The 24,124-nt window shown below is 48.9% G+C and overlaps 2 protein-coding genes across 6 annotated transcripts; one reads left to right on the top strand and one right to left on the bottom strand.

The window, feature by feature from the left end:
• Positions 1-901: 901 nt before the first annotated feature.
• Positions 902-4,614, bottom strand: LOC136960314 (putative nuclease HARBI1). 3 transcript variants are annotated; one of them, XM_067254760.1, is made up of 13 exons: positions 4,240-4,614; positions 3,888-3,958; positions 3,624-3,800; positions 3,472-3,533; positions 3,303-3,389; positions 3,174-3,215; positions 2,932-3,105; positions 2,830-2,852; positions 2,439-2,483; positions 2,164-2,333; positions 1,979-2,094; positions 1,771-1,882; positions 902-1,676 (listed from the first exon to the last, which is right to left on the bottom strand). In XM_067254760.1, exons 1-13 carry the CDS (start codon positions 4,395-4,397, stop codon positions 1,306-1,308), a joined length of 1,608 nt encoding a protein of 535 aa, XP_067110861.1. In that variant the 5' UTR covers positions 4,398-4,614; the 3' UTR covers positions 902-1,305. The 3 variants fall into 3 exon arrangements, with proteins under 3 accessions (XP_067110861.1, XP_067110860.1, XP_067110859.1); XM_067254759.1 differs by having other exon boundaries at positions 1,979-2,070; positions 2,164-2,483; XM_067254758.1 differs by having other exon boundaries at positions 2,164-2,483.
• Positions 4,615-4,897: 283 nt separating this feature from the next.
• Positions 4,898-20,913, top strand: nrf1 (nuclear respiratory factor 1). 3 transcript variants are annotated; one of them, XM_067254803.1, is made up of 12 exons: positions 4,898-4,988; positions 7,117-7,353; positions 7,765-7,879; positions 8,128-8,254; positions 8,403-8,543; positions 11,092-11,250; positions 11,762-11,962; positions 12,276-12,374; positions 12,942-12,995; positions 13,438-13,595; positions 14,890-15,023; positions 19,612-20,913. In XM_067254803.1, the coding sequence occupies exons 2-12, from the start codon at positions 7,137-7,139 to the stop codon at positions 19,770-19,772; spliced, it is 1,566 nt and encodes a 521-aa protein (XP_067110904.1). In that variant the 5' UTR covers positions 4,898-4,988; positions 7,117-7,136; the 3' UTR covers positions 19,773-20,913. The 3 variants fall into 3 exon arrangements, with proteins under 3 accessions (XP_067110904.1, XP_067110906.1, XP_067110905.1); XM_067254805.1 differs by having other exon boundaries at positions 14,899-15,023; XM_067254804.1 differs by having other exon boundaries at positions 13,447-13,595.
• Positions 20,914-24,124: the final 3,211 nt, after the last annotated feature.

A 24,124-nucleotide genomic window follows, 5' to 3' on the forward strand; every position in this document is an offset into this window, starting at 1 on the left:
CAATGTTGTCTTATTGAAACGCGTATCTGATCTAGTTATATCAACAGGTGAATATAATTCGTTCATTCGTTGGAATGATACTTGCTTCGAGTCTTTTGTATCCTGGAAACGTGGAAACTTGTGGTTGTTGACTGTTGATTGTTGACTAAACTAGCGTATAAAATCGTTAGGGACCGGGGGCCTGTTGCACAAAACTAGGATAAGGGATTAAGCCAGGATATCTTGGTGATCCTGGCTCAATTGATCCGTAATCCGGTTGCACTAAAGATGGATAGGGGGCAGGAGGATATGTTATGGTATAAATTACCATGGAGATTTATTCTGTGGAGCTAGCCTGCTCCAGACCAGGCTAAATTCCAGGATCTATTTAATCTCATCCCTAATGTCAGTCAGCAGTCACCACAAATGGAAACCAATAGTTATTTCACTGCTCACTATACATTGTTATCACATATAACTAGACCCACTGTCATTATTTAAACGTTTGTGATCATTAATTTCAATGATTTTGGATAAAAAATGATTTTTAGATGATGTTGCTATCATTAGATAATTTACAGTTTCCCATAGACTATAAGGCTATATATAAAATGATAGAATATTAGGGCCACAGAGGGGAAAAAAACACAAGTCATAATATTGTAACCAGTTGTTTTAAAGGAGGACAGTTGTTAAAATGACAGATGTGGGGCATTTCGTGAAATTGTACTTCAGTATGGTTTCATAAACAAAGACATGCTGATGTGCCAGAATATTAAGTATCACATTGTCATAAGTATCAAAACTGTAAAAACAATATGTAGCTTTTCTGCAGAAAGAACCAGCCTCATAAATTTATGACTTTATCCTTTTTCTTCAGTGTGGCCCTAGTACTCTGTCATATAAACAAATACACATTCCATATGAATATAAAAACACAATGTGTAACATTATGTTCCTTTATTGAATAAGGACAAAACAAAGCAGGTAAACCATCAGCTCCTTTCGAAACTGAAGTCACAGTGACTCTACAAGATGGAAAGCACAGAATCCAAGCATATTATACAAAATGATACATACACATTCAAAGGTCTGTATATAACACACCCTGCATGTCTGCACACTAAAATAAATGCAGGACAAATCCATACACATCAACTGAACAGACAAATGAATGGATGCAGTAGCCTCCCTGCAGCCTTGTATTACACACAGTATACCGCACAAACATCATAAGAGGCCAAATTCGTAAAAAAACGAACCCAAAAAAACCCAAATTCCTCTGCCACCGCAGGACATATTTAACCAAAATTGAAAGCACACATACTAACTAAAATAATTCAACACATATTGGTCCCTCAGCAGCCGACCACTGTCGTCATCAGGGAAGATTGCCGGATTGTCCCAGTCCATGGCTGGTGGCACTCTGGGGGCCCTCTCCTTCCTCAGGCAGGCCACATTGTGGAGGACAGCACAAGCCACAGTAATATCACATGCCCTAACAGGGCTGACCCTTAATTTGTGAAGGCAGTGAAAGCGTGCCTTCAGGAGGCCAAAGGTCATTTCAACTCTGGCCCTGGTCCTGGCATGGGCATGGTTGTAGGCCTGCTGTGCTTCCTGGGGGTCTGTGAAAGGTGTCAGGAGAAAAGGCTGGCAGCCATACCCCCTGTCTCCCAGCAACACACCAGAGAATTCACCTGTCAACACAAAATCTCATCATTACTACCTCATAAACACAGTGATATTCTTGACACAGCCATGATGGTTATAAATAGGGGTTGTGTGGCTTACCTTGTGATAGGCACTGATAGATTTCAGAGGCCCGAAAGATTCTGGAGTCATGGACTGAGCCAGGCCATTTTGCCACAACATTGCTGATCACACAGTCAGCATTGCAGACCATCTGAAATCATAAGATGAGGAATATTACACCAATCAATGCACATCACTGGCAATGCAGAGTGTTCGTCAATGGACAATATCAAAAAGTTATGTTCACCTGAACATTAATGCTGTGAAAGGATTTCCTATTCACAAAATCGGCCTCATGGGCACCTGAGGGGGCTTTTATCCTTATGTGTGTGCAGTCCACTGCACCAATGACATTGGGGAAACCTGTCACACAAAGTAATGAGTATCCTACTATGTGTTAACAGTTGTCCTGTAATTTGTAGATCCTCTTACCTGCAATCCTATAGAACTCCTCTTTGATGTCACAGAGTCTTCTGTGGCCAGGGAAGGAGATGAAGACATCTGCTAATGCTTTGATAGCCAGACACACACTCCTTATTGTGCGGCAAATTGTGGCCTTGTTCAGCTGTTCTGCATCCCCCACTGAGTACAGGAAGGCTCCACTAGCAAAAAAGCGCAAGGCCACACAAACCATTTGCTCCACACTCAGTGCATGGCTCCGTGCAGTGCGGTGCTTAATCCTGGGACCCAGTAGTCTGCATAGATACCTGATGCCATCTGCAGAAAACCTGTATCTTTCATATAGATGGTCATCAGGGAAGGCCAGTGGGTCCAACCGGTCCCTGAAGACCCTTTCTCGCCTGAAGGCTCTCCTCAGCACAAGTGCTTCTTCATCCACCACATCTCGCACGAATGGGCATGCCATTGTCAGAGCAGAAAGGAACACACAATTTTGGGCCTTCATATAGGCTAGTGGCCACACCTGGTGCTGGGGGGGTGGGCAAAAGAGGGCGATGCCTTATAACGATGACTTGGTTGTACTGATTGCTGGGAAAATAAAAAAAACCTTAGAAAGATGCCACCGTCCTGTGTGCTCACAATAAGAGCTCATATGTCATGGCTCACTTGACTTTACGAGAATATACCTAATTTTTATTTTCAGCTGTGTCATCTTCTTGGAGCTGGGGGAGGAAAGAAAAATAATGATTAATACATTTGTGTTACAGTTAGCATACAGTGTACATTGAAGGCATATCTCACCTCCCTCTCAAGTTTTTTTATTTCAAGGTCCAGTTTCCTAATTGTCCTCTTTTTTATTTCGGACTCCAGTGCAAGATTTTCCATCTTTTTCTTCTTGTACTGAATGTCTATGTCTGCCAGTTCTATTTGGCGCCGGAGGTGGTTGCCATACAACTTTCTGATAGCTTGTGAGCTCTGTGAACACAATACAATTAGCGCAGCTGGAATTTGGCAGGATGTGGTGTCCTTTTATTAATACGCACTATGTTGCCAGGCTGGTTTTCCCACTGTATAGCATCTGGGTCCTGTAAAAGAAATTAGATTTTTTGATTTTGATGAGGACTCCTCACCATTGTAGAGTAAATAGTACTTTCACAGTCTTAACATGATACCTCATGCCTTCTGGAATCCAGAGAGATGGTCTCCTCCTCATCATCGTCTCCATCATGTGCTGTTGCTGCTGCACTGGGGCCTTCACCCTATCACATTTAATCGGATTCATATTGAAGCTAGTAGACAAGACATGCCAGGCCTACAGTATGCCTTTGATGGAGTACTCACTGGATCAGCATCGTCTGGTGCTTGTGCTGGTGGCTCTAACAGGAACACAGTGCTGCCAGACACTGCAAGGCAATAGGTAAACCAAAGTCAGACAGTCCAAATTGATTCAATATGAATGTGGTTGTATCCCATGTAGAGATGGAAGGACATACCTTGAATGAAGCGGGTGGCATCTTGGGAGGAACCTATGCTCGTCTCTTTCCCCCCAGGGATCCCCTCTAAGACGGGCCTGCCTTTATTTAGCTCCAAGGCCATGTCCTCTGCTGGGGTAAGGTCAGCCTTTGGTGACCCACCACCCGTGCCTTGTCTGTGGGTATTCTTTTTCACTGCTAAAACAGTACAGACAATGTGTGAGCAGGCACCTTCTGGGTACAATATATGCTTGTGCTTTGTTAAATATTAGTCAGGGACCATACCATTCTGCAGAATGTTCTTGTATTTGATTTTGACCTGCTGCCATGTCCGTTTTGGCCCGTTCATGTTTAATCTACACACACACACACATATTTAATGGAGTCACACTGCAAAAAATTACTTGGTATTTTTGTCTTGTTTTCAGTAAAAATATCAAAAAATTTATCATAGCTTTATACAGTGTGATGGAGTTACTTTACACAATTTCACTCATATCTGCAGTGCATTTCAATAAAAAATTTAACCGTTTCATAATTACAGTACAACTGCATTTTTGGAGATGTGAATTAAATATTTGAATTGTAATTGTGATGTTTCAGCGGAGCGGTGAGTATGTAATTGTGCACTACTTACGCATTCAGGCGGTCTGCAATACTTTGCCACGCTTTTTCTCTTTGCTTTATCACTGTGGCGGTGTTGCCTTTCTTCTTAATTATATCTTTTACCTCCTCGTATGCCTCCATGAGGATTTGTGCTTCCGACGGGGAAAAGTACGCGGCTCTAGTTGCCATGGTAAATCAGTTAATCTGTGATCTGTGGCGGGGTCTATTTGAGTGAGCCGTGAGCGCGCACCTATCCAGGATTGGTTTCACCTGGCTTAATGAATCCGTGTCTGCTCATCCTGGCTTGGTCTTTGTGCAACCAATTAAGCCTGGACGCACATGTTTTGGCTTCATTGAGCTCAGCTGAGTCATTTATCCCGGATGTCTTAATTCTACTTTTGTGCAACAGGCCCCTGGTTTACTTTGAAAACTGTGCAGCAAATTCATTACACAACCCATTACTAATGACTTAAAAGAGTACCGTTTTTGTATTATAATCCGACAAATCATGAATTTCGTCTAAATGTAAACTTTAATTTAATTCACTCAATATATCCATACTAAACTGCCCGGCGTACAGTACGGACAGCAAAAGCATTGGAAGCGTAGTTTGCAGGGATCTTTAACTGGAAAGGGGGCGTGGCTTGTCCGGTCTTCAGTGGGACCGCCAAGGCGCAGCTTCGGTGTGATTTCGGTCTGGCTGCTCTTTGTCCTCCATTAGAGCTCGGATTCCCAGCCCCACTGTACGGCGCAGGCCCGAAGTAGCGCAGCCGCTCTGAGGTTAGTGCCCTACCGCGCAATCTCCAGCTATTTCAGCCCTGGCGCAGCCGCACCATCAAACCCGGCAGCATTGGGGTGAAAGATGCTGTTTGTTTTAGATGCTTGACAGGAGACGGAATTGATTGAATATTTGGGGTTTTAGATGGCAATAATGTTTGAGCACACCAAGAACAAGCGTAGATAACGTAGAAATAACGTTGGTATCGATGCAGGCCGCTCGGGCCTTTTTAGTGTTGTAAGACAGCGCGAGATGGCCCAGGTTCTAACGATATGATTATTTTACATGTCGGAAAACGTCCCGTTCTACGATTCTCGGCTAGCCAACAATGTTTGTGCTTGTGGTCTTGACAAGCTATGACCCTTTTATGGGATTTTATCAACGTATCTGCGTAGCTAACTAGCTATCTGGCTAAATGTAGGACATGGCTCTAGCTTTAGCCAAGCCTAGCTAGCTCTAGCTAGCATATATCAATTGCAGTTGTGATGTTAGCCAGCTAGCTAGCGTAGCCAGGATTAGGATGAAAACGCTAGCTAGACTAGATATGGTTTACGTTAATTAGAGAAAGATAACATTTCAAGTTCAACAAAGTAATGCTTTTCATGTATTGAATAGTTTTACCGCGATAGTGACCGTTTATTTTATAAGTAAGATTGCCAATGTCTCTCAACGAGCTACAATTTGTTAACTGGTTTAGCTAGCTAGTCTTCCTAATGTTTGGTGTGGTCATGCTTACAGTCAGATCCGTTACGCGTAAGCAAGTTCGATAACCTCAACATCTGTGAACCCTCATCAATTCTTATCTAGAGTGAGAGCTAGATAACCAAGATGGGTAGCTGCTACTGTAAGATACTACTAGCTAAATATACCGCCACCTCAGCATGGATATTGATGATTCCTTAAATCCTGCAGACAAAATAATCCATACATAAAATGCCACTTAGCTAGCTGAGCAGGGCGTTAAGTTGGTTTAATATGCGTATGTGATGGTATTTAAGAGTTAAACCTTTTTAAAAGCTCTCTTGAGAAATGTGAATACTGGTGGAATCATCGCGTAAATTAAATGGCAACTCTATTCCCGCCCTCGAGTTGCTATATGCATTTGGTGTCTCCCTATAAATTAGTTACAATTTGATAATAAAAGTTTTTAGGTACAGAGATTGTTTTACTGTCAGTTTTCAGGTGTGTTTTGTGTGTGCATACACATACTCCCTCCCCCAAATGTATGAATGTCTTGACCCTTGGCGTAAAACTTCCATAACCTCATAATAAAATGAAGGAATGCACACATGACAGATGTTGCCGCAGCAAGATAATAATTTAGAGTATTAAACAAATGTCTGTCACTAATGCGGTTCTTGCGAGAAATTTAACACAGTAACACGTCCATCATTACATTATTTCTGAAGCATTGTCAGACTCCTACACACAAAGTTTCCTGCATGTGTTGACTATAGTGCCCCTTAGTGTACAAACGACCAAAGAGCATCAGAGATGTCGAGATGAGATAAAAATCATGACGATACAGACCAATATACAGAAATGCTGACATACCTTAGCTCAGAAGCTTACATTGACCTATTGACCTCTGGCGTGTGTTATAAATAGTTGCAATATTCAGTGCCGGTCCTACCACATTTTGTGCCCTAGGCAAGATTCCCCCTCCCCCCATATCTACGATTTTTCTTGGATATGGGGGGGGGGGCATATCTAAGAAAAATCTGTATAGTGAGCCAATGCATTAAACACAGGATGACGAAGCATCTGTGGGACACGGAGTGTGTTTAACCCTCGTGCTGCCTTCGGGTCACATGACCCAAAGGTTCATAACGAACCATTGTTGTGTTTACCCAATTTTACCCAATACAAAAACAAATAAAAATAATTTTCTTTTAACCATTCCAATGTGGGGGGTCTGAGACAGCCCGACAGTTAAAAGAAAACGCTTCACTTTGTTTTTGTATGAGGTAAATTTGTCGCAATACGACGGTGGGTCACAATGACTGATGGGTCAGAATGACCCGAAGATAACACAAGGGTTAAGGCCAGCCACCGCACATATCAGCTCCACGCATAATACACAGGATCGCAAAATGTATATAAACCAAAATGGCCTCCCTTCCCATCCAGTGTGTTAGAGGCCAGCCAGAATGATGGAGGACCACTCTGTGCATCAGACGGAGCACATGACCACGATCGAGGCTCACGCCGTCAGCCAGCAGGTGCACGTTGCCACCTTCACTGAGCACAACATGCTGAGCGCCGACGAGGACTCGCCCTCCTCCCCGGATGATGACATCTACGACGACTCGGACATCCTCAACTCAGCCGGGCAGGATGAGGTCACGGCACACCTGGCCGCCGCAGGTGAGGAGCCTAGCCAATGGGAGGACAAGGGGGGTTGGGTTGGCGTGGCAGGTGTTGTGTGGTGGAGGAAACTGTTTCTTTCGCCTGAGGTGAGGGGTGGGGTTGGTTGGTTATCAGCACTCCTGGCACTTGTGCTAACATGTCATTGAGGAATGGGTGGAACCAAAAATAAAGAGAGGGCAAAATGTAGTCAAAGTACACTAAAGTTTATTTAAATAGTTTCCTACACACTCCTATAGACTAAAACGTTTTTTTATGCAAAAAAAAATGCTTTTTTGCATTGACTTAGTAAACCAGAGCTTGTCGTCATACACAAACTAGTTTGAGTCTGTGTAGTGCCCAGAAGTCACCAGCAGATGGCGGTGTTAGAACAGACATCTCCAATCTGTGCTCTTCCCCACATTCCACCAGGTCCGGTCGGCATGGCAGCGGCTGCTGCCGTGGCAACTGGCAAAAAGCGTAAGAGACCTCACATCTTCGAGTCAAACCCCTCGATCCGCAAGAGACAGCAGACACGACTGCTAAGGTGACTGTTTACTCACGACACCACTGTTACCCCCAAAATACCCCCAAATACCCCCAGAACTACTTGGTCTGTTCTTGAGTTCAGAGTATCAGAGCTGAGGAAAACTTTAGTTTTCTGTGTTTCACTTCAAAGCCCCCTTTGCATTGATGATGCATTTTGTGTTTGTGTGTTTCTGTGTGTCGGTGTGTGTGTGTGTGTATTTATGTATGTGTGTGTTTCTGTGTGTGTGTGTGTGTGTGTGAGTGTAGGAAGCTGCGAGCCACGCTTGATGAGTACACCACCAGAGTGGGGCAGCAGGCCATCGTCCTCTGCATCTCTCCCTCCAAACCCAACCCCGTGTTCAAGGTGTTCGGAGCCGCCCCGCTGGAGAACGTGGTGAGCGAGCGCGTCCTCACAGCGTGTCGGTCGCCCCGTGCCACCCACAGTCCTGTCTTTCCCTCACGGAGGGCGTGGCTTTCGTCCTGGCGGAAGGAGCAGAGAGAGGGTGCGTTTGTTTGACTGTTTTCTTTCCTGTCTTCCTCAGGTGAGGAAATACAAGAGCATGATCCTGGAGGATCTGGAGAACGCCCTGGCCGAACACGCTCCCCCTGGAGGAGACATGGCCTCTGAGCTGCCCCCTCTAACCATCGACGGCATCCCTGTCTCCGTGGACAAGATGACCCAGGTTAGCAATGCTTCTCCTGCCCACCAGATGGCGCTGAAGGAACATAAATTACACGTCGCTCTGTCACTGAGTGGAGCCTAGCGTTGCAGTACAGACCAAGGTCAAATTCTCCCAGTTACTTGGGTTCTTCAAGGTTATACTTCAGCGTGTGTGCGTATTCACATATTTCATGGTTTGATAATACGTTTTGAGGGCAGCTGTGATTGCCACGACAGCAAAAAAAACAAACACGGTTGTACATGGGTTTCGTCCTTGTTGCTGTTATGATGATAGGTTCTAGTAAACAAGCCCTACGTAAAGCACATCTATTTTCAAGGAGTCGGTTGGAGCGCTCTGCACGCCAGGGCGTGGTTCTAGGCAGCGTTCAGGGAGGAAGGGAGCATGGTGGGTGAGGAGGGGGGTCTGGTAGTGCAGCAGTGCCCCCTCCCCCCCCCCCAGGGAGACCAGCTTGTTTACTCCACTCTGCTGACGCAGTCATTGGATCATCTTCAGAGACCGTGCATGATCACTGTTCCTCAGAGACACCACTCAACACCGAAGGGGGGAGCAACAGCCAATCCCGTCGCTCGCCCTGTCCTCGGGGTGGGCGGGGGGGGGCGCAGGTGTGTGTGTGTTTGAACCAGGAAGCAACCTGCTGGTTGTTTTTCTACAGATGGAGATGAGATTAGGAGTAACCTGTTGCCTGTAGGTCAGGAGGTTTTCTGCAGGTCGTAAGTCTGCCTGGAGAACGTGTAGCGGTAGGCAGGGCTGTACATAGACAGCATACCTGCTACATAGACAGCAGGTGAGGCAGGGCCAGCTTGAGCCTATAATTACACACCAGCCTTCAGGTCATGGCCCGGACAAGGCAGGCTAGCTGCTGATTGGCCAGTTGCCTGTTGGATTAGAGCAGGGAGAAGGGGGTGGGGGTGGAAGACCTAGTAGCATGCCTCTTAACTCTCCAGCCTGTGTAATTAGACCATCTGCCTACACACACTTCCACACTCCAGCTACAGGTGGGGACATGGACAATAAAGGCGAGATGGTTGCGGAGACATGCTGATCAGTTAGTGGCTTTCTCCTCAGTCTCCTGAAGAGCGTTTTAAGCTACAGGAGGCCGATGTGGTTCCTGGTGTAAGATTCTACCTGCTTCTTCTACAGTACAGGATCAGACTCTCAGGTGCACCTGAGTCGTGGCTGGTCTTCGAATAAACCCACAGTTGAATTGCCTCATTTGTTATCCTTCTGCTTTTGAAGACCCGAGTTAGGTCGTCGCCATCTTGTCCCCTCTGTAAGTGTGTGTGTGTGTGTGTGTGCATCTCAAAGGGGGGTGAAGCGATTTATTTCTCCCAGTTCCAAATTTAGCCCGTTGATGTCAAGGCAGGCAGACGCAGCATTGGCTCATTGTGCAATATAATCCCCAGGTGGTGTGCCTGTGTGTTACCAGGGACACTGAGGACACCAGGACTAAAGCTACCCAGCCCCAGGCCCCCTCCCTGCCTCTCCCTTCCTGCCTGCCTACCTCCCTCCCTCTCTCGCCCCCTCTCTCTCCTGCCCTCCCTCTCTCGCCCCCTCTCTCTCCTGCCCTCCCTCTCTCGCCCCCTCTCTCTCCTGCCCTCCCTCTCTCGCCCCCTCTCTCTCCTGCCCTCCCTCTCTCACCCCCTCTCTCTCCTGCCCTCCCTCTCTCGTCCCCTCTCTCTCCTGCCCTCCCTCTCTCGTCCCCTCTCTCTCCTGCCCTCCATCTCTCACCCCCTCTCTCTCCTGGCCTCCCTCTCTCATCCCCTCTCTCTCCTGCCCTCCCTCTCGTCCCCTCTCTCTCCTGCCCTCCCTCTCTCACCCCCTCTCTCTCCTGGCCTCCCTCTCTCGTCCCCTCTCTCTCCTGCCCTCCCTCTCGTCCCCTCTCTCTCCTGCCCTCCCTCTCGTCCCCTCTCTCTCCTGCCCTCCCTCTCTCACCCCCTCTCTCTCCTGCCCTCCCTCTCTCACCCCCTCTCTCTCCTGCCCTCCCTGTCTCGCCCCCTCTCTCCTGCGTCTGTGTCCGTAAGGGGTTGTAGCTCGGGGCAAATCAGATTAACGTAACCCCCCCCTCCCCTTCAGACACTCCAAAATGTTGAGGCCTCTTATGCAACATGACGGACCAAGCAATCAGACTCCATTGTGTCTCTGAACGCAACCACGGCCCTTCTCAAGAGGCCGTACACAACGACACCTGTCCTGTTGCAGCCAGGCAGTCTCTGGTCCCGTCCAATCAGAGCAGGGGTCACACAGGACCTGCAGATTCTTGTGGGGAGCTCTACATTTAGTAACTCTATTTCTGGGCCCTGGCCACCTTAGATAGCTGATCAATACCTCCTTCCTGCCTTCTACTCAAGGGCGGGCGCGCCTGTGTGTGACATGCTTTGATCTGACTGCAATGCTAGACTCTGATCTGACTGCATTGCTAGACTCTTTCTTACACACACACACACACACACACATAGACAAAGTGTGTCTTAAGGGACAATTTTTTTTTAAAGAAAGTAATATGAGAATGTCTTGTCTTCTGTTTTCCCTCCCTTCTCCCCGTCCCCAGGCTCAGCTGCGTGCGTTCATCCCAGAGATGCTGAAGTACTCCACCGGCAGGGGGAAGCCAGGCTGGGGCAAGGAGAGCTGCAAGCCCATCTGGTGGCCGGAGGACATCCCCTGGGCCAACGTCCGGAGCGACGTCCGCACTGAGGAGCAGAAACAGAGGGTGAGGACGAGGAGCCTGCCCCTCCACACAGCACTGCCCCCTCCACACAGCACAACAATGCCCCCTCCACACAGCACAACACTGCCCCCTCCGCACAGCACTGCCCCCTCCACACAGCACAGCACTGCCCCCTCCACACAGCACAACACTGCCCCCTCCACACAGCACAACACTGCCCCCTCCACACAGCACAACACTGCCCCCTCCACACAGCACAACACTGCCCCCTCCACACAGCACAGCACTGCCCCCTCCACACAGCACAGCACTGCCCCCTCCACACAGCACAGCACTGCCCCCTCCACACAGCACAACACTGCCCCCTCCACACAGCACAGCACTGCCCCCTCCACACAGCACAACACTGCCCCCTCCACACAGCACAACACGGAGAACAACCACGAGGATCTCCAGAACGTTTCAAGGGAGAACAGGGAACACTAGAACAGGAATGGTAGATCTCTAGATGGTCTCTAGATGACCCCTGACCCCCCCCCCCTCTCCTCCCCAGGTGTCGTGGACGCAGGCGCTACGGACCATCGTGAAGAACTGCTACAAGCAGCACGGGCGCGAGGACCTGCTGTACGCCTTCGAGGACCAGCAGGTTCCTCAGCACCACCTCACCTCCACTCAGAGCATCGCACATCTGGTGCCCTCACAGACCGTCGTCCAGACCGTCAACAACCCCGACGGCACCGTGTCCCTCATCCAGGTAGGGGGGAGGGAAGGGGGGAGTCAAGATGGGAGAGGTGGGGGTGGGCGGGTAGTTGTAGAGGTAGGAGTGGGGTGTAAAGGTGGGGAGGTGGGGGGAGTCAGGGAGTGGGGACAGGGATGTGAGCCTCTGTGACTCCTCACCAGCTATTGTTTAGCTTAGCTGCTGTGTGGTTTTATTGAGTCCTGGAGAGGGAGTGTTGCTGATGCGTTGCTGATGCGTTGCTGATGCGTTGCTGATGCGTTGCTGATGGGTTGCTGATGCGTTGCTGATGCGTTGCTGATGCGTTGCTGATGCGTGCTGTGTGCTGCAGGTGGGCACAGGTGCTACGGTGGCTACATTGGCTGACGCCTCCGAGCTGCCCGGAGTGACCGTGGCTCAGGTCAACTACTCCACCGTGACCGACAGAGAGGTACACACACACACTCTCACACACACACTGGCTGACGGAGGGGTAGACACAGAGATGATAGCTGTCACACACACACACAGTGTGATAACTGTACACACACTAATGTAGAGGGACTCATCAACACATAACCACAGACACATTCATACACGCCCAACTACAGCCAGTACAACACAGTGTTCCTCCTCCCTGCCAAACTGAAAGGGCGTCTTTACACTACGACAAATGAAATCATATCTAACACAAATCTAGTGGTGGATCCACTTTCATTGATGTCGATTTTGCACTGACAACCATGTAATCATACTACCGTATCTTGTCTTCAGAAAACAACAATACCCATTTCATTTCCACATGTCGGTGACATATATGGCACATTGACATGAATCTTATTGGGGTCATCTGACCCAGATCAATGACAGATTCCGCATGCCTCTCGTAATGTGGGATTCATCAGTCAGGAGGACACGGACAGTAATGTGTGATGTTGGAATGCATTAAAGATGATAAGTTTGTAGCCTTTGGTAACCCCGCCCTGTGACATCACTGCTTGTCTGCTCTCCTCCCCAGCACCTGGCGGCAGTGTGCCGCGCCCTGCCCATGGACGTGTCGCCACAGATTATTGTAAGCGTTGGCTCCACGTGTCACTTCCTTTAAACCGTGACCACGACAACCGCACGTCGCCTGGGCCCCGCCCCTTCGCTTTCACCCACGAGCGTTTGTCGTGGTGTAAAAACGCCCTGATCCTTCCTTCTTATTCCACTCGCATCAACCTACTTTTATTTGGGTTTTCCTCCATCTTTTGGACATTGTGTTCCACTTTTCATCTCAACTGCCTTTTTCTATCTGACCTCCTCCTCTCTCCTGTTCCTTTCCCAAAACCAACCCCATGGTCCCTCCTCTCCTCCTCCACTCGGTTCCATCGGTCCTCCACCCTGTTCCTCTTCTCCCTCCAACCTGCTCTTGTCCGTGCCTGCCTTCATCCCTTCACCCACCCCACCTGTGTGTGTGTGTGTGTGTGTGTGTTCCCCCTGCCCCTCTCATCCATCCCTCTGTTGTCCTGGAGGTGGATCAGAACTGGGCCACGCTGCAGGGAGGTGAGATGACCATCCAGACCACGCAGGCGTCAGAGGCCACCCAGGCCGTCGCCTCGCTGGCAGAGGCAGCCGTCGCGGCCTCTCAGGAAATGCACCCTGGGACCACCGTCACCATGGCACTCAACAGGTAGAGAGGACCCAGAGAGGGAGGGGGGAGGGAGGAGGAACAGGAAGGAGGGGGGAGGGGGGTGTTATGCAACCTTGTCGACCTTCACTTCAAAGGAACTCAACCCAACGCTCAACCCACAGAGAGAGCGGGTATGTTTTCCACGTTGCTGTAGCATAGCTGTGTTTTTCCGGAGCTGAGAGCTGACCAGGGTAACCAGGGAACACACATCCCCTAGGATGATGAGATTCTCTAAGTCAGTAATTGTGGTGGTAGATCTCACACCTTCACGTCAGGAGGAAGAGACACCTGTCAGGACAGGGAAACGGTTCCCTCAGGACCGCAGAAGACCGCCTCTCACTGGTTCAGCAGGAAATTAATTTGCTTTCACCTGTGCAGAGTGCGACTTCACCTGGTTCCCATGGTGCGAATTGGTCGTTAAGCTCAGTCAGCAACCACACTTTTCTGGAAAAACAATCTAGAATCTGGGAATTCTCCATCTCTGATCTCTGCCATGTGAATGTTATATTGACACACATTCCTGTTTCTTGAATTTTCTATAATCTAGCAAACCAAACAATTATTTTGCCATCGTTTTTGAAGCCTTTCCTGCGAAGCGATCTCAGCGCCAGCATCTTTTCAGAGGGTTAACACGGAGCTCGTTCCCTCGTGTGTCGGCTCTCTCTCTGTGGGGCTTGTTACCTGTTCCCACCTGGTTCCCCCCCCCCCTTCCTCCTGTGTTTACCTCAGGTGAGCAGGTCCCAGAGTGCCTGACAGAACACTCCCCATTTCCCCTTCACCTCCACACTCCCTGCTGAGTGAAGAAGAGGGCATCCTTCTCTCATTCTGCACGCTCTCTCTGTCTCTCTCTCTCCTGGCCCATGTAAACTAAGCTGTGAGGTCATGGCGTCGGCTTCCCGGTGTGTTGTGCTGATGTGAGGATTGATGAGGGCCTTCTGTTGGGGTGTGTGTGTGTGGCAGAGCTTCCACGGTGGAAAAGCAGCTTACACACCCCCACATCCACAACCTCCTTCCCCCCTTCTCTAATGACCCCTCCTGTCAGTATTCTCTGGGAGCCAGGCAATTACCATCCCCTCACCTCAACCTTCTTTTAGATATACATACATCTATTATTATTTTTTTGTTGTAAAGATATATTTGTTGGCATTTTACAGTGGTTGAGGGAGAGTGTGTGAGGTACTGATCCACCACGACCCCACGGTCGGTCGAGCTCTCTGTGTGGGAGGAATTTAACCAGTGTGTATCTGTGTGTATGTATTTAACCAAGGTGTGTGTGTGGTGTGTGTGTGTGTATGTATTGCAGTGAAGCGGCCGCCCACGCCGTAGCTACGCTGGCCGAAGCCACCCTGCACGGAGGAGGGCAGATCGTGCTGGCGGGGGAGACCGCCGCCGCCGTGGGGGCCCTGGCAGGGGTGCAGGACGGGACCGGTACGTACCCTGCACACCTCCACCTGGCCACCTCCACCTGCACACCTCCACCCTCCACCTGGCCACCTCCACCTGCACACCTCCACCCTCCACCTGGCCACCTCCACCTGCACACCTCCACCCTCCACCTGGCCACCTCCACCTGCACACCTCCACCCTCCACCTGGCCACCTCCACCTGCACACCTCCACCCTCCACCTGGCCACCTCCACCTGCACACCACCACCCTCCACCTGCACACCTCCACCCTCCACCTGCACACCACCACCCTGCACACCTGCACACCTCCACCCTCCACCTGCACACCACCACCCTCCACCTGCACACCACCACCCTCCACCTGCACACCACCACCCTCCACCTGCACACCACCACCCTCCACCTGGCCACCACCACCCTCCACCTCCACACCACCACCCTCCACCTGCCCCCCCCACCCTCCACCTGCACACCCCCACCCTCCACCTGCCCCCTCCACCAATCACATTACCTCAACTAACAATACCAAAGCTTCCAACATGCAAATGATTCTCTTGAGATTGTCCTAATTCCAACCGTGCCTGAAGCGACCACTTTTGTTCCAGTGCTTTCTATCAAGTCCTCAGAACTTTCGTACTGCCTGGCCCCGACATTCAAATCATCCAGACCATCTATTTTAAATAACAATCAAGCGACTGGTTGTCCTCACGTACGGGGATGCCTACTGGGCATGTGCAGTGGCAGGGCTGTGATGCCTACTGGGCATGTGCAGTGGCAGGCCTGTGATGCCTACTGGGCATGTGAAGTGGCAGGGCTGTGATGCCTACTGGGCATGTGCAGTGGCAGGGCTGTGATGCCTACTGGGCATGTGCAGTGGCAGGGCTGTGATGCCTACTGGGCATGTGCAGTGGCAGGGCTGTGATGCCTACTGGGCATGTGCAGTGGCAGGGCTGTGATGCCTACTGGGCATGTGCAGTGGCAGGGCTGTGTCGCCTGCTCTCTGAGCTGGTTAGAAACGAGCTCTTGACAGAACTTCCAGCCTCTTCCAGACGAGCGTTTTCTCCCGACTCAGCCAGGAGATTCACTCACATTCAAATGAACCTCGGGAGGAATTGACCTGTATGCAAATCATGGACTAAACCTGGAAAGCTGTTGTAGTTGACTAAACGTGAGTGTCTGTAGTGATTCTGCTGTGATGATGGAACACAGGAGCACTGGCCCAAGAGCTCCTCTAATCCACTACTGATGGAACAGATGGCGTGTCTTTGCAGTTTGGTTTAAATATTCTTTTTCCTCATATTTCATATGACGCAGACCTTTTAATGGTATGCTTTGTGCCATGAAGGGAAGTGTCGAGTTTGTGCTCCAGGAATAGGAATAGGATTGGTGCATGAAACCAGTTCTACCTCCTTCTGTGCCAGTGCCATCTTTTCATCCCAGGACAGACCAAGAGTGGTCTGTCCTCTTCACGATAGACCCCTGCTCACACACACACCCTGACACACACACACACGTACTCACTCTCACACACACCCTCACACACACCCTCACACACACACACACGTACTCACTCTCACACACACCCTCACACACACCCTCACACACACCCTCACACACACACACACACACACGTACTCACTCTCACACACACCCTCACACACATCCTCACACACGTACTCACTCTCACACCCTCACACACGTACTCACACACGTACTCACTCTCACACACACACGCTCAAACAAACACACACCCTCACACACACACGCTCAAACAAACACACACCCTCACACACACACACGCTCAAACACACACACACACCCTCACACACACACACGCTCAAACACACGCACCCTCACGCACACACACACACACGCTCAAACACACACACACACGCTCAAACACACCCTCACACACACACCCTCACACACACACGCTCAAACACACACACCCTCACACACACACGCTCAAACACACACACCCTCACACACACACGCTCAAACACACACACCCTCACACACACACCCTCACACACACACGCTCAAACACACACACCCTCACACACACACGCTCAAACACACACGCTCAAACACACACACCCTCACACACACACCCTCACACACACACCCTCACACACACACGCTCAAACACACACGCGCTTACACACACACGCTCAAACACACACACCCTCACACACACACGCTCAAACACACACACCCTCACACACACACGCTCAAACACACACACCCTCACACACACACCCTCACACACACACGCTCAAACACACACACCCTCACACACACACGCTCAAACACACACACCCTCACACACACACGCTCAAACACACACACCCTCACACACACACGCTCAAACACACACGCGCTTACACACAGGGCCTGTCATGCCGCCCTCAGGGGTTTGGCATGTCCCAGAGGGGGGCTCCTAAAGAGCTTTGATCCACTCCATTATCAGTCCATAGTCTAATCACCAGGACAGCTGTCCACACTCTGGGACTGGACCGCTCCTGCATGATCCCCCTCCCCCTCGCAGCCTACACACACACACAAACTAACACACCCTCAGACACACATACACTCATTCATATTGACATTTAAGCACACACAAAGCAATACTTGTATCCACATGCTGTATTCATAGGATGACCAGGGCATGAGTGAGGTGCATGTCTAAACACCAAAGCTGATTAGCCCGTATTTAGAGAAATGGACATTGGGACCCCCCTCTCTCTACCCCTGCACCCCTAACCCGCTTTCTTAGCGTTTAGCCTCAATCTGGCGTTCGGTCAAATCACTGTGTTTGTGCTGATCCAACGCTTTCTCTCTGAACGGTGAACGGTAGATTGGACCCAGTGTTGGTGTCTGGCATCAATAATAATCACAAACATGACAGTAGAAGAATATTTCAAATGTCACTTTTTACTAAACTAAAAAGCTATTTAGAGAGAGTGAGAATTTCTGGCTCATTGAAGGCCCTGGCTCAGAGCAAACAGTAGTTTAAGTTCTCAAGTTTATTCAGAGTTAAGTATCTTTCGGTAGACAGTTAGGCATCATCAAATAACAATCGGCATCAAGATGTGACTGACTTACATAATCATAAACCTTTAACACCTGCCACATTCCACAGTGGTCGATGTTAAATGGTACTTGTCTAGGACACTAGGTGATGACGACCTCTTCACCAGCCTTCCTGACCTGCTCCCATGAGCCTGTTGACCTTACTTAATCTCCCCGACGGTGAAGGGGAGAGGGCTTTTTGAAGTGTGCAGGACTAGGCCCAGCTGATTGTCTAGATCTTGTAGATAGCTACCTAACATCCAAAGCACGCGTTATCCAGACACACACACACTCGCCTGCAGCCGTTTGAAGGGTGCGGCTGATTGGCCAGTCGTTTGTCGCTACACACACGCACGCCTCTCTGTCACACTAATAGTGTGTGGGCTGTCCAGCCTGATACTTCACTCAGGAGAGCCTCCTGCCTGGGCCTCTGACAGGCCAGTCCTCAGCCCTGCTCCACAATCACAACCAGCACAATTATCTCATTTAGCACAACTTGAAGCTGTCACTTAGCTTCAACAAGGAGGCTTGGTTGGAGTCCACCTTAGAGCTAAATAAATAATTTGGTTGATGAGAAGAATCCCCCCCCAAAAAAGAAGAATAAAGGAGTGATGTAGGATCTGAGGACAATGCGGTGCAGGAGTGATATAAGATGTAGGGAGTGTGTGTAGGGGTGATACAAGATGTTGGAAGAGAGTGTAGTGATATAAGATGTGGAGAGTGATGTAGAGAGGGCGGAGGAGTGATGTAGAGAGGGCGGAGGAGTGATGTAGGATGTGTATAGGGCAGAGGAGTGATGTAGATGTGGGGAGAGGGCAGAGGAGTGATGTAGGATGTGTATAGGGCAGAGGAGTGATGTAGATGTGGGGAGAGGGCAGAAGAGTGATGTAGGATGTGTAGAGGGCAGAAGAATGATGTAGGATGTGGTGAGAGGGCAGAGGAGTGATGTAGGATGTGTAGAGGGCAGAAGAGTGATGTAGGATGTGTAGAGGGCAGAAGAGTGATGTAGGATGTGGTGAGAGGGCAGAGGAGTGATGTAGCGGACTCTCGATCCATCATCCTTAGCTCTGTCTCTGAGCTCCCTGTGCCGGTGACAGCTTGTGGGGCAGGGCAGAGCCCCACGTGACCACAGTTATAATCTCCCCCCCCTTTCTCTCACACACACACACACACACACACACACACACAGCTGTACAGGGAGAACCGGTAGACTCAGGCTCAATTGGAGCATTGTTCCACAGATTGTAACATGGCCGCCGCAGGCAGTACTGGCTGTCGGGCTCCCTGAATGGCCCCTCTCGCTCCCCTCCCCCAGCATCTCCTCCGCCCAAACAGCAGGCCACCCTCAGCAGAGCAACAGTCACTTTTTCATCATATTTAGTCACGTTTACCTTCTGTCAAATTGTTTTCATATCCGAAGCATTGTTACACAGAGGATTTACTCTTTTTTTGTATCCAAAGCATTGTTTTACATAGATCTTCACATGACTCGACATTCCTTCCTACTGCAGTAGGTAATGGTGTTCTCTCCCTACAGGTCTCGTCCAGATCCCGGTTAGCATGTACCAGACTGTGGTCACCAGTCTCGCCCAGGGCAACCGGCCCGTCCAGGTCGCCATGGCGCCCGTCGCCACGCGCATCGACAACACAGTCACTCTTGACGGCCAGGCCGTGGAGGTTGTGACCCTGGAACAGTGACAATGACTCCTCCCCCCCTGCAGGTGTGTTGCAGCAGGAGGAGAGGGCACAAAATGGCCGCCACAGGGATTGCCAGTTTCCACACACCCAGCTCTGTACAATGTAAAATATATTTTTAAATGTACATCTGCAGGGGAAATTAGAGCAATGAATTTATCATTATTGTGTTTACTATGTAAAGAGGATGTTGTTCTTTTTTGGGGGGGGGGAGAGGGTGGGGGGCGAGGGTTGTTGTATAATTTTCTTTTGCCATTTAGCTGCTTTTTGATTAGCTTTGTGATGTTGACTATTGTGTTACAAGGGTTAGAGAGTACTTAGTATTTATTTTCTTTACACTTAAACCTTTTAGCAAATAAAGATGAACCAAAAACACCAGAGGAATCCATCAACTGTTCACCACCTGTTAAGTACTTACCACTGTCTTGTTGATTAGATTTTCGGTACTATAAGTCCAAGTGTGCGAGCTTGTTTTGTTTTTCCTTTATCCTTAGACTGCAGTTACCAACTCTGTGCCATATTGAAAGTACACTATTTGCTCCTCCATTGTCATAGACCTCGTATCCAATGTCTAAATGCATCACTGCTGTATCGAAAGTGCTTCTCCCGTGTTGGACGACCAAGGACCCTGTGTGACACCTTTCTCCCCAGAAGCTACTTAATGAAATATTCCTCTGAAATATGTGTCCTGTTCTGTGGTGTTTCCCAGTACTTTTGAACTGTACTCCAAACTTACGCTGGGATTTGTGAACGAACTCAGGATGTATAGTAAGTTGTTTTTTGTTGTTTTGTTTTTTTTGCAATTGATTGCATTTGCAGTGTATAAAACAAGCAGCCATTTTGACACCAGATCATATCACTGATTCGTTCCCAATGCATGACTGAGTAGCACTCGCCAGAGTATTTTTTAAATAGGATGGACTCTTTTTGAAGTCAGTTGTGGTACTGGGTTTGTAAATTGGGGGTGGGGAGCATACTTGATATTTGTATTTATGTGGAACAAAATCTAATCTTAAAATCTTTTTGCAGTTTGCAGAAAATGCTCACACATTACAGTTGTAATTATGACACAATGGTTCAATATGCCAGAAGTTTAAAACACTCCAGACGTCCATGTTTAAAGTCCAATAAAGTGTCCACTGTTCCCCTGTCAAATGGCTTTTGTTGTCCGAATTACTTATAGGTTCAGATCAAGACATTGAATTATATTCATTACAAACATCACCACATCTAGTCAAAATATCGATATATATATACAGTATATATATATATATATATGTATATATATATATCGATGTGCTCGATGTGCTGTAGTTGCCCTTCCATGCAAACTCACTGACCTCTACAACCATCCGAACAATCATACCTTCCCCCTCTCAGCCTGCCTGCCGTGACGGACAGGGACCGAGTTACATCATAATCTGTGAGACCTCCCCCGGGTTTAAAACCTTGGATTTGGTAGCCGAGGCCTTCTGCTGCTGCCGCGGGGAGAGAGAGAGAGAGAGACATTCGGGCCCCTAATCCGTCAAACGTCACCGCATATCCCACTCTGCCTCCCAGATTACAGTGGAAGCAGGATACAATCTCGCGGATAAAAATAAGAAAACTGTTTTTTTCTTTTTTTTTATGCACCCGACTTTGCACGACATGTACATTATTTTGTTGTGTATATCGGAATTATTTTGTGTGAGTGTGTAAAGAGGGGAAGGGAGGAAGGAGCGTGTGAGTGATGGGTGTTGTGGTTTAGCTGTCCGTTAGCTGCCGGTAGTGGTGTCGTGGGATTGTGGCGTGCGCCTGCGTCCGTCTGTCTCTGTAGTTTAAAGCCTCATTAGCCTGCTTTCTGGGGGAAAGCTTTGCCCTTGCTCTCTTCCCCTCTGTCTTTCAACACAAACCAGCTACCACTCGCAAACAAATACCTGAACAACACTTACACAAAGAGTGTGCCATTTACTCATTTAATACGGAGGTTATGGTAATTTTGACGACAGAGTTTCATTACCATTTGTTATCGTTAATATACTGTGATCTCATCCACATTTCGTTATCATCAATCCTACATATTTTCACGTGATTCTTGTCGTATTCTAGATCGAAGTAGCGGTCAACGTCTTGAGCTCTTGTCTAACAGGTAAATCTTCTGTCGACCTGATTATCGAGGATTCTTGTCCTCAATCCTTGCACTCTACCTGTAAAGGCGGAGCAGCGTCAGAGAAACCCAGGACTCACTATGGTGATCCAGGTACCATCGAGTTGGATCACCAGCCGCCACACCTCCCCAAAACTATGTTGGCTTCTTTTCCCCCCCCTCATCGCCCAGGACCAGAAGGTGTAGGTAGCGGCAGGTTCACGCCAGCAAGGGGATCCATGTTTGTTAAGTAGGACAGGTCTTTGATCCTTGCCCCCTCCAGAGCCCCTCTGGTCCCAGAGGAGCTGGGCCTTCAGGAGGAAACCAGGCCAAGATTCCCTCCACCTGGTCTCCAGGGAGCCGGCGCTGGGGATCCCGGCCCCGAGCAGAGCTCATCAGGCCCTGATGGAAGACCTTCTTCTGAGGACAGCTCAGGCCCACACGGCCCTAGTCATCCAGGCTTCCATCCTCCAGACCATCAAGGAGCTTAAGCCTGGCGTCAGCAACGCTTGCGGGGACACTGAGGAAGTGCTCCTCCTAGAGGCGGCGCTGACACACACAGCCAAGGTCATCCTGGACGCCGTGGACGTCCTTGTCAAGGAACAGAAACTTCTGACCCTTGACCCCGAGGGTGTAAGCAAGGAGCTTATGTTCGAGGCAGCGCGAGTCCACACTGCTAAAGTGATTCAGGTTTCTGTCATTCAGGTCACCAGAGAGAGGAACCTTTTGACCTCTGCACTTCCCAGCTCCCCCCTGAAGGCAGAGGACACCGGGGACTCTGATATCCTACACCAGACCGGTGAAAACACGGTTTTCACTGAAGACACGACGTCAGATCGCCAGCTACGAGCCACGGCTCAGGAGCTTGTCGAAAACATCATTAAGTGTTCCAGAGAGCTGATCCTGGAGGAGATTGAGAGTGCCATAACAGATAAGCTTGATCAGAGACAGGCTCAGGAGTTGACCCAAGCTCACCTGAAAACCAAGCCTGACATTCCTGCCAGGAAGACGCCGACAAGCCCGGCGCTCTCTCTTCAGCAACTCCCACTGGTGAGAAACCGCTTCCTTGTTCGGTTACATTCTCTAAATCGTCGACGTGCTCACGGTACACAATACGGCCGATCCTTTCTCAAACTATAACTCAAGCTGGGTTGTCGTAGCGATAAGAAAATCGGAGGTAAATTACAGTGGTTATCCTCAGCGTGACATCATTGATAGTCCACGATATGTCTGTCTTTCCATCATCTCTCACTCTCTTCACCATCTCCTCATACATACAACATAAATAAATCATTTACTTTGGTTAGTTATATTTTTATAGGGTCAGGAATAACATAATATTTTGTTTTTTTCTTACTGTGTTCTGGTTTGTTTGAATTTGATTTACATTTTTACAGTCACAGACCACAGATCAGATGTCCGGCCTGTGTTGTGGAGTCAGGAAGCTGCACAGTGGTGAGTACCGGCTTGATTACTTACATTTAGAAGAAGAGTAGAAGAAGTATAGGCTGCAGGAGTCAGGTGGCTGAGCGGTTAGGGAATCGGGCTAGTAATCAGAAGGTTGTCGGTTCGATTCCCTGTCATCCCCAAAAATGACGTTGTGTCCTTGGGCAAGGCACTTCACCCTACTTGCCTCGGGGGGAATGTCCCTGTACTTACTGTAAGTCTCTCTGGATAAGAGCGTCTGCTAAATGACTACATGTAAGAATATCTGTCATCCCTGTTTGTTTTCTTTTCAGTAGGTAAAGGGAACAAGACAAAGGGGATACAAGGATTCCTCTGGAAAGCCCAAAACCTTTTCAGCTGTTCATCCCATCTCCCCAAGGAGGAGGACTAGTCCGACACGAACACACCCACGCTTGCTCTTCAAGACACACCGTTTTATTCAACATTTCATAAATAATAAAGTGCTTTGAAAAAAATTACATGTGTGATTTATTGGACATTTTTTATAGATTCAAATCAACTTAAAATCCATCAAAAGTAATTCGTTTTTCAGATTCTTTTAGGTATATATAACCTCAAACCTGAATATTAACGATATAACACACAATACTGACCTACGCATTCTATATGCTCTCAAATTCCCTACAGCACCTTGTATTAACCCGTCCATTCCAAAATGGTCAGATGACCACTGATGAAAGGACCGGGGATAGTGGAGCTGTAAGCCGGTCGGTGAAGTAGTAGAGATGTAATCAGCTAATGGCTGCCAGCAGGGTCTGCTTGG

This window comes from Osmerus mordax, chromosome 17 (genome assembly GCF_038355195.1).
Source record: "Osmerus mordax isolate fOsmMor3 chromosome 17, fOsmMor3.pri, whole genome shotgun sequence".
Lineage (NCBI taxonomy): Eukaryota > Metazoa > Chordata > Actinopteri > Osmeriformes > Osmeridae > Osmerus > Osmerus mordax.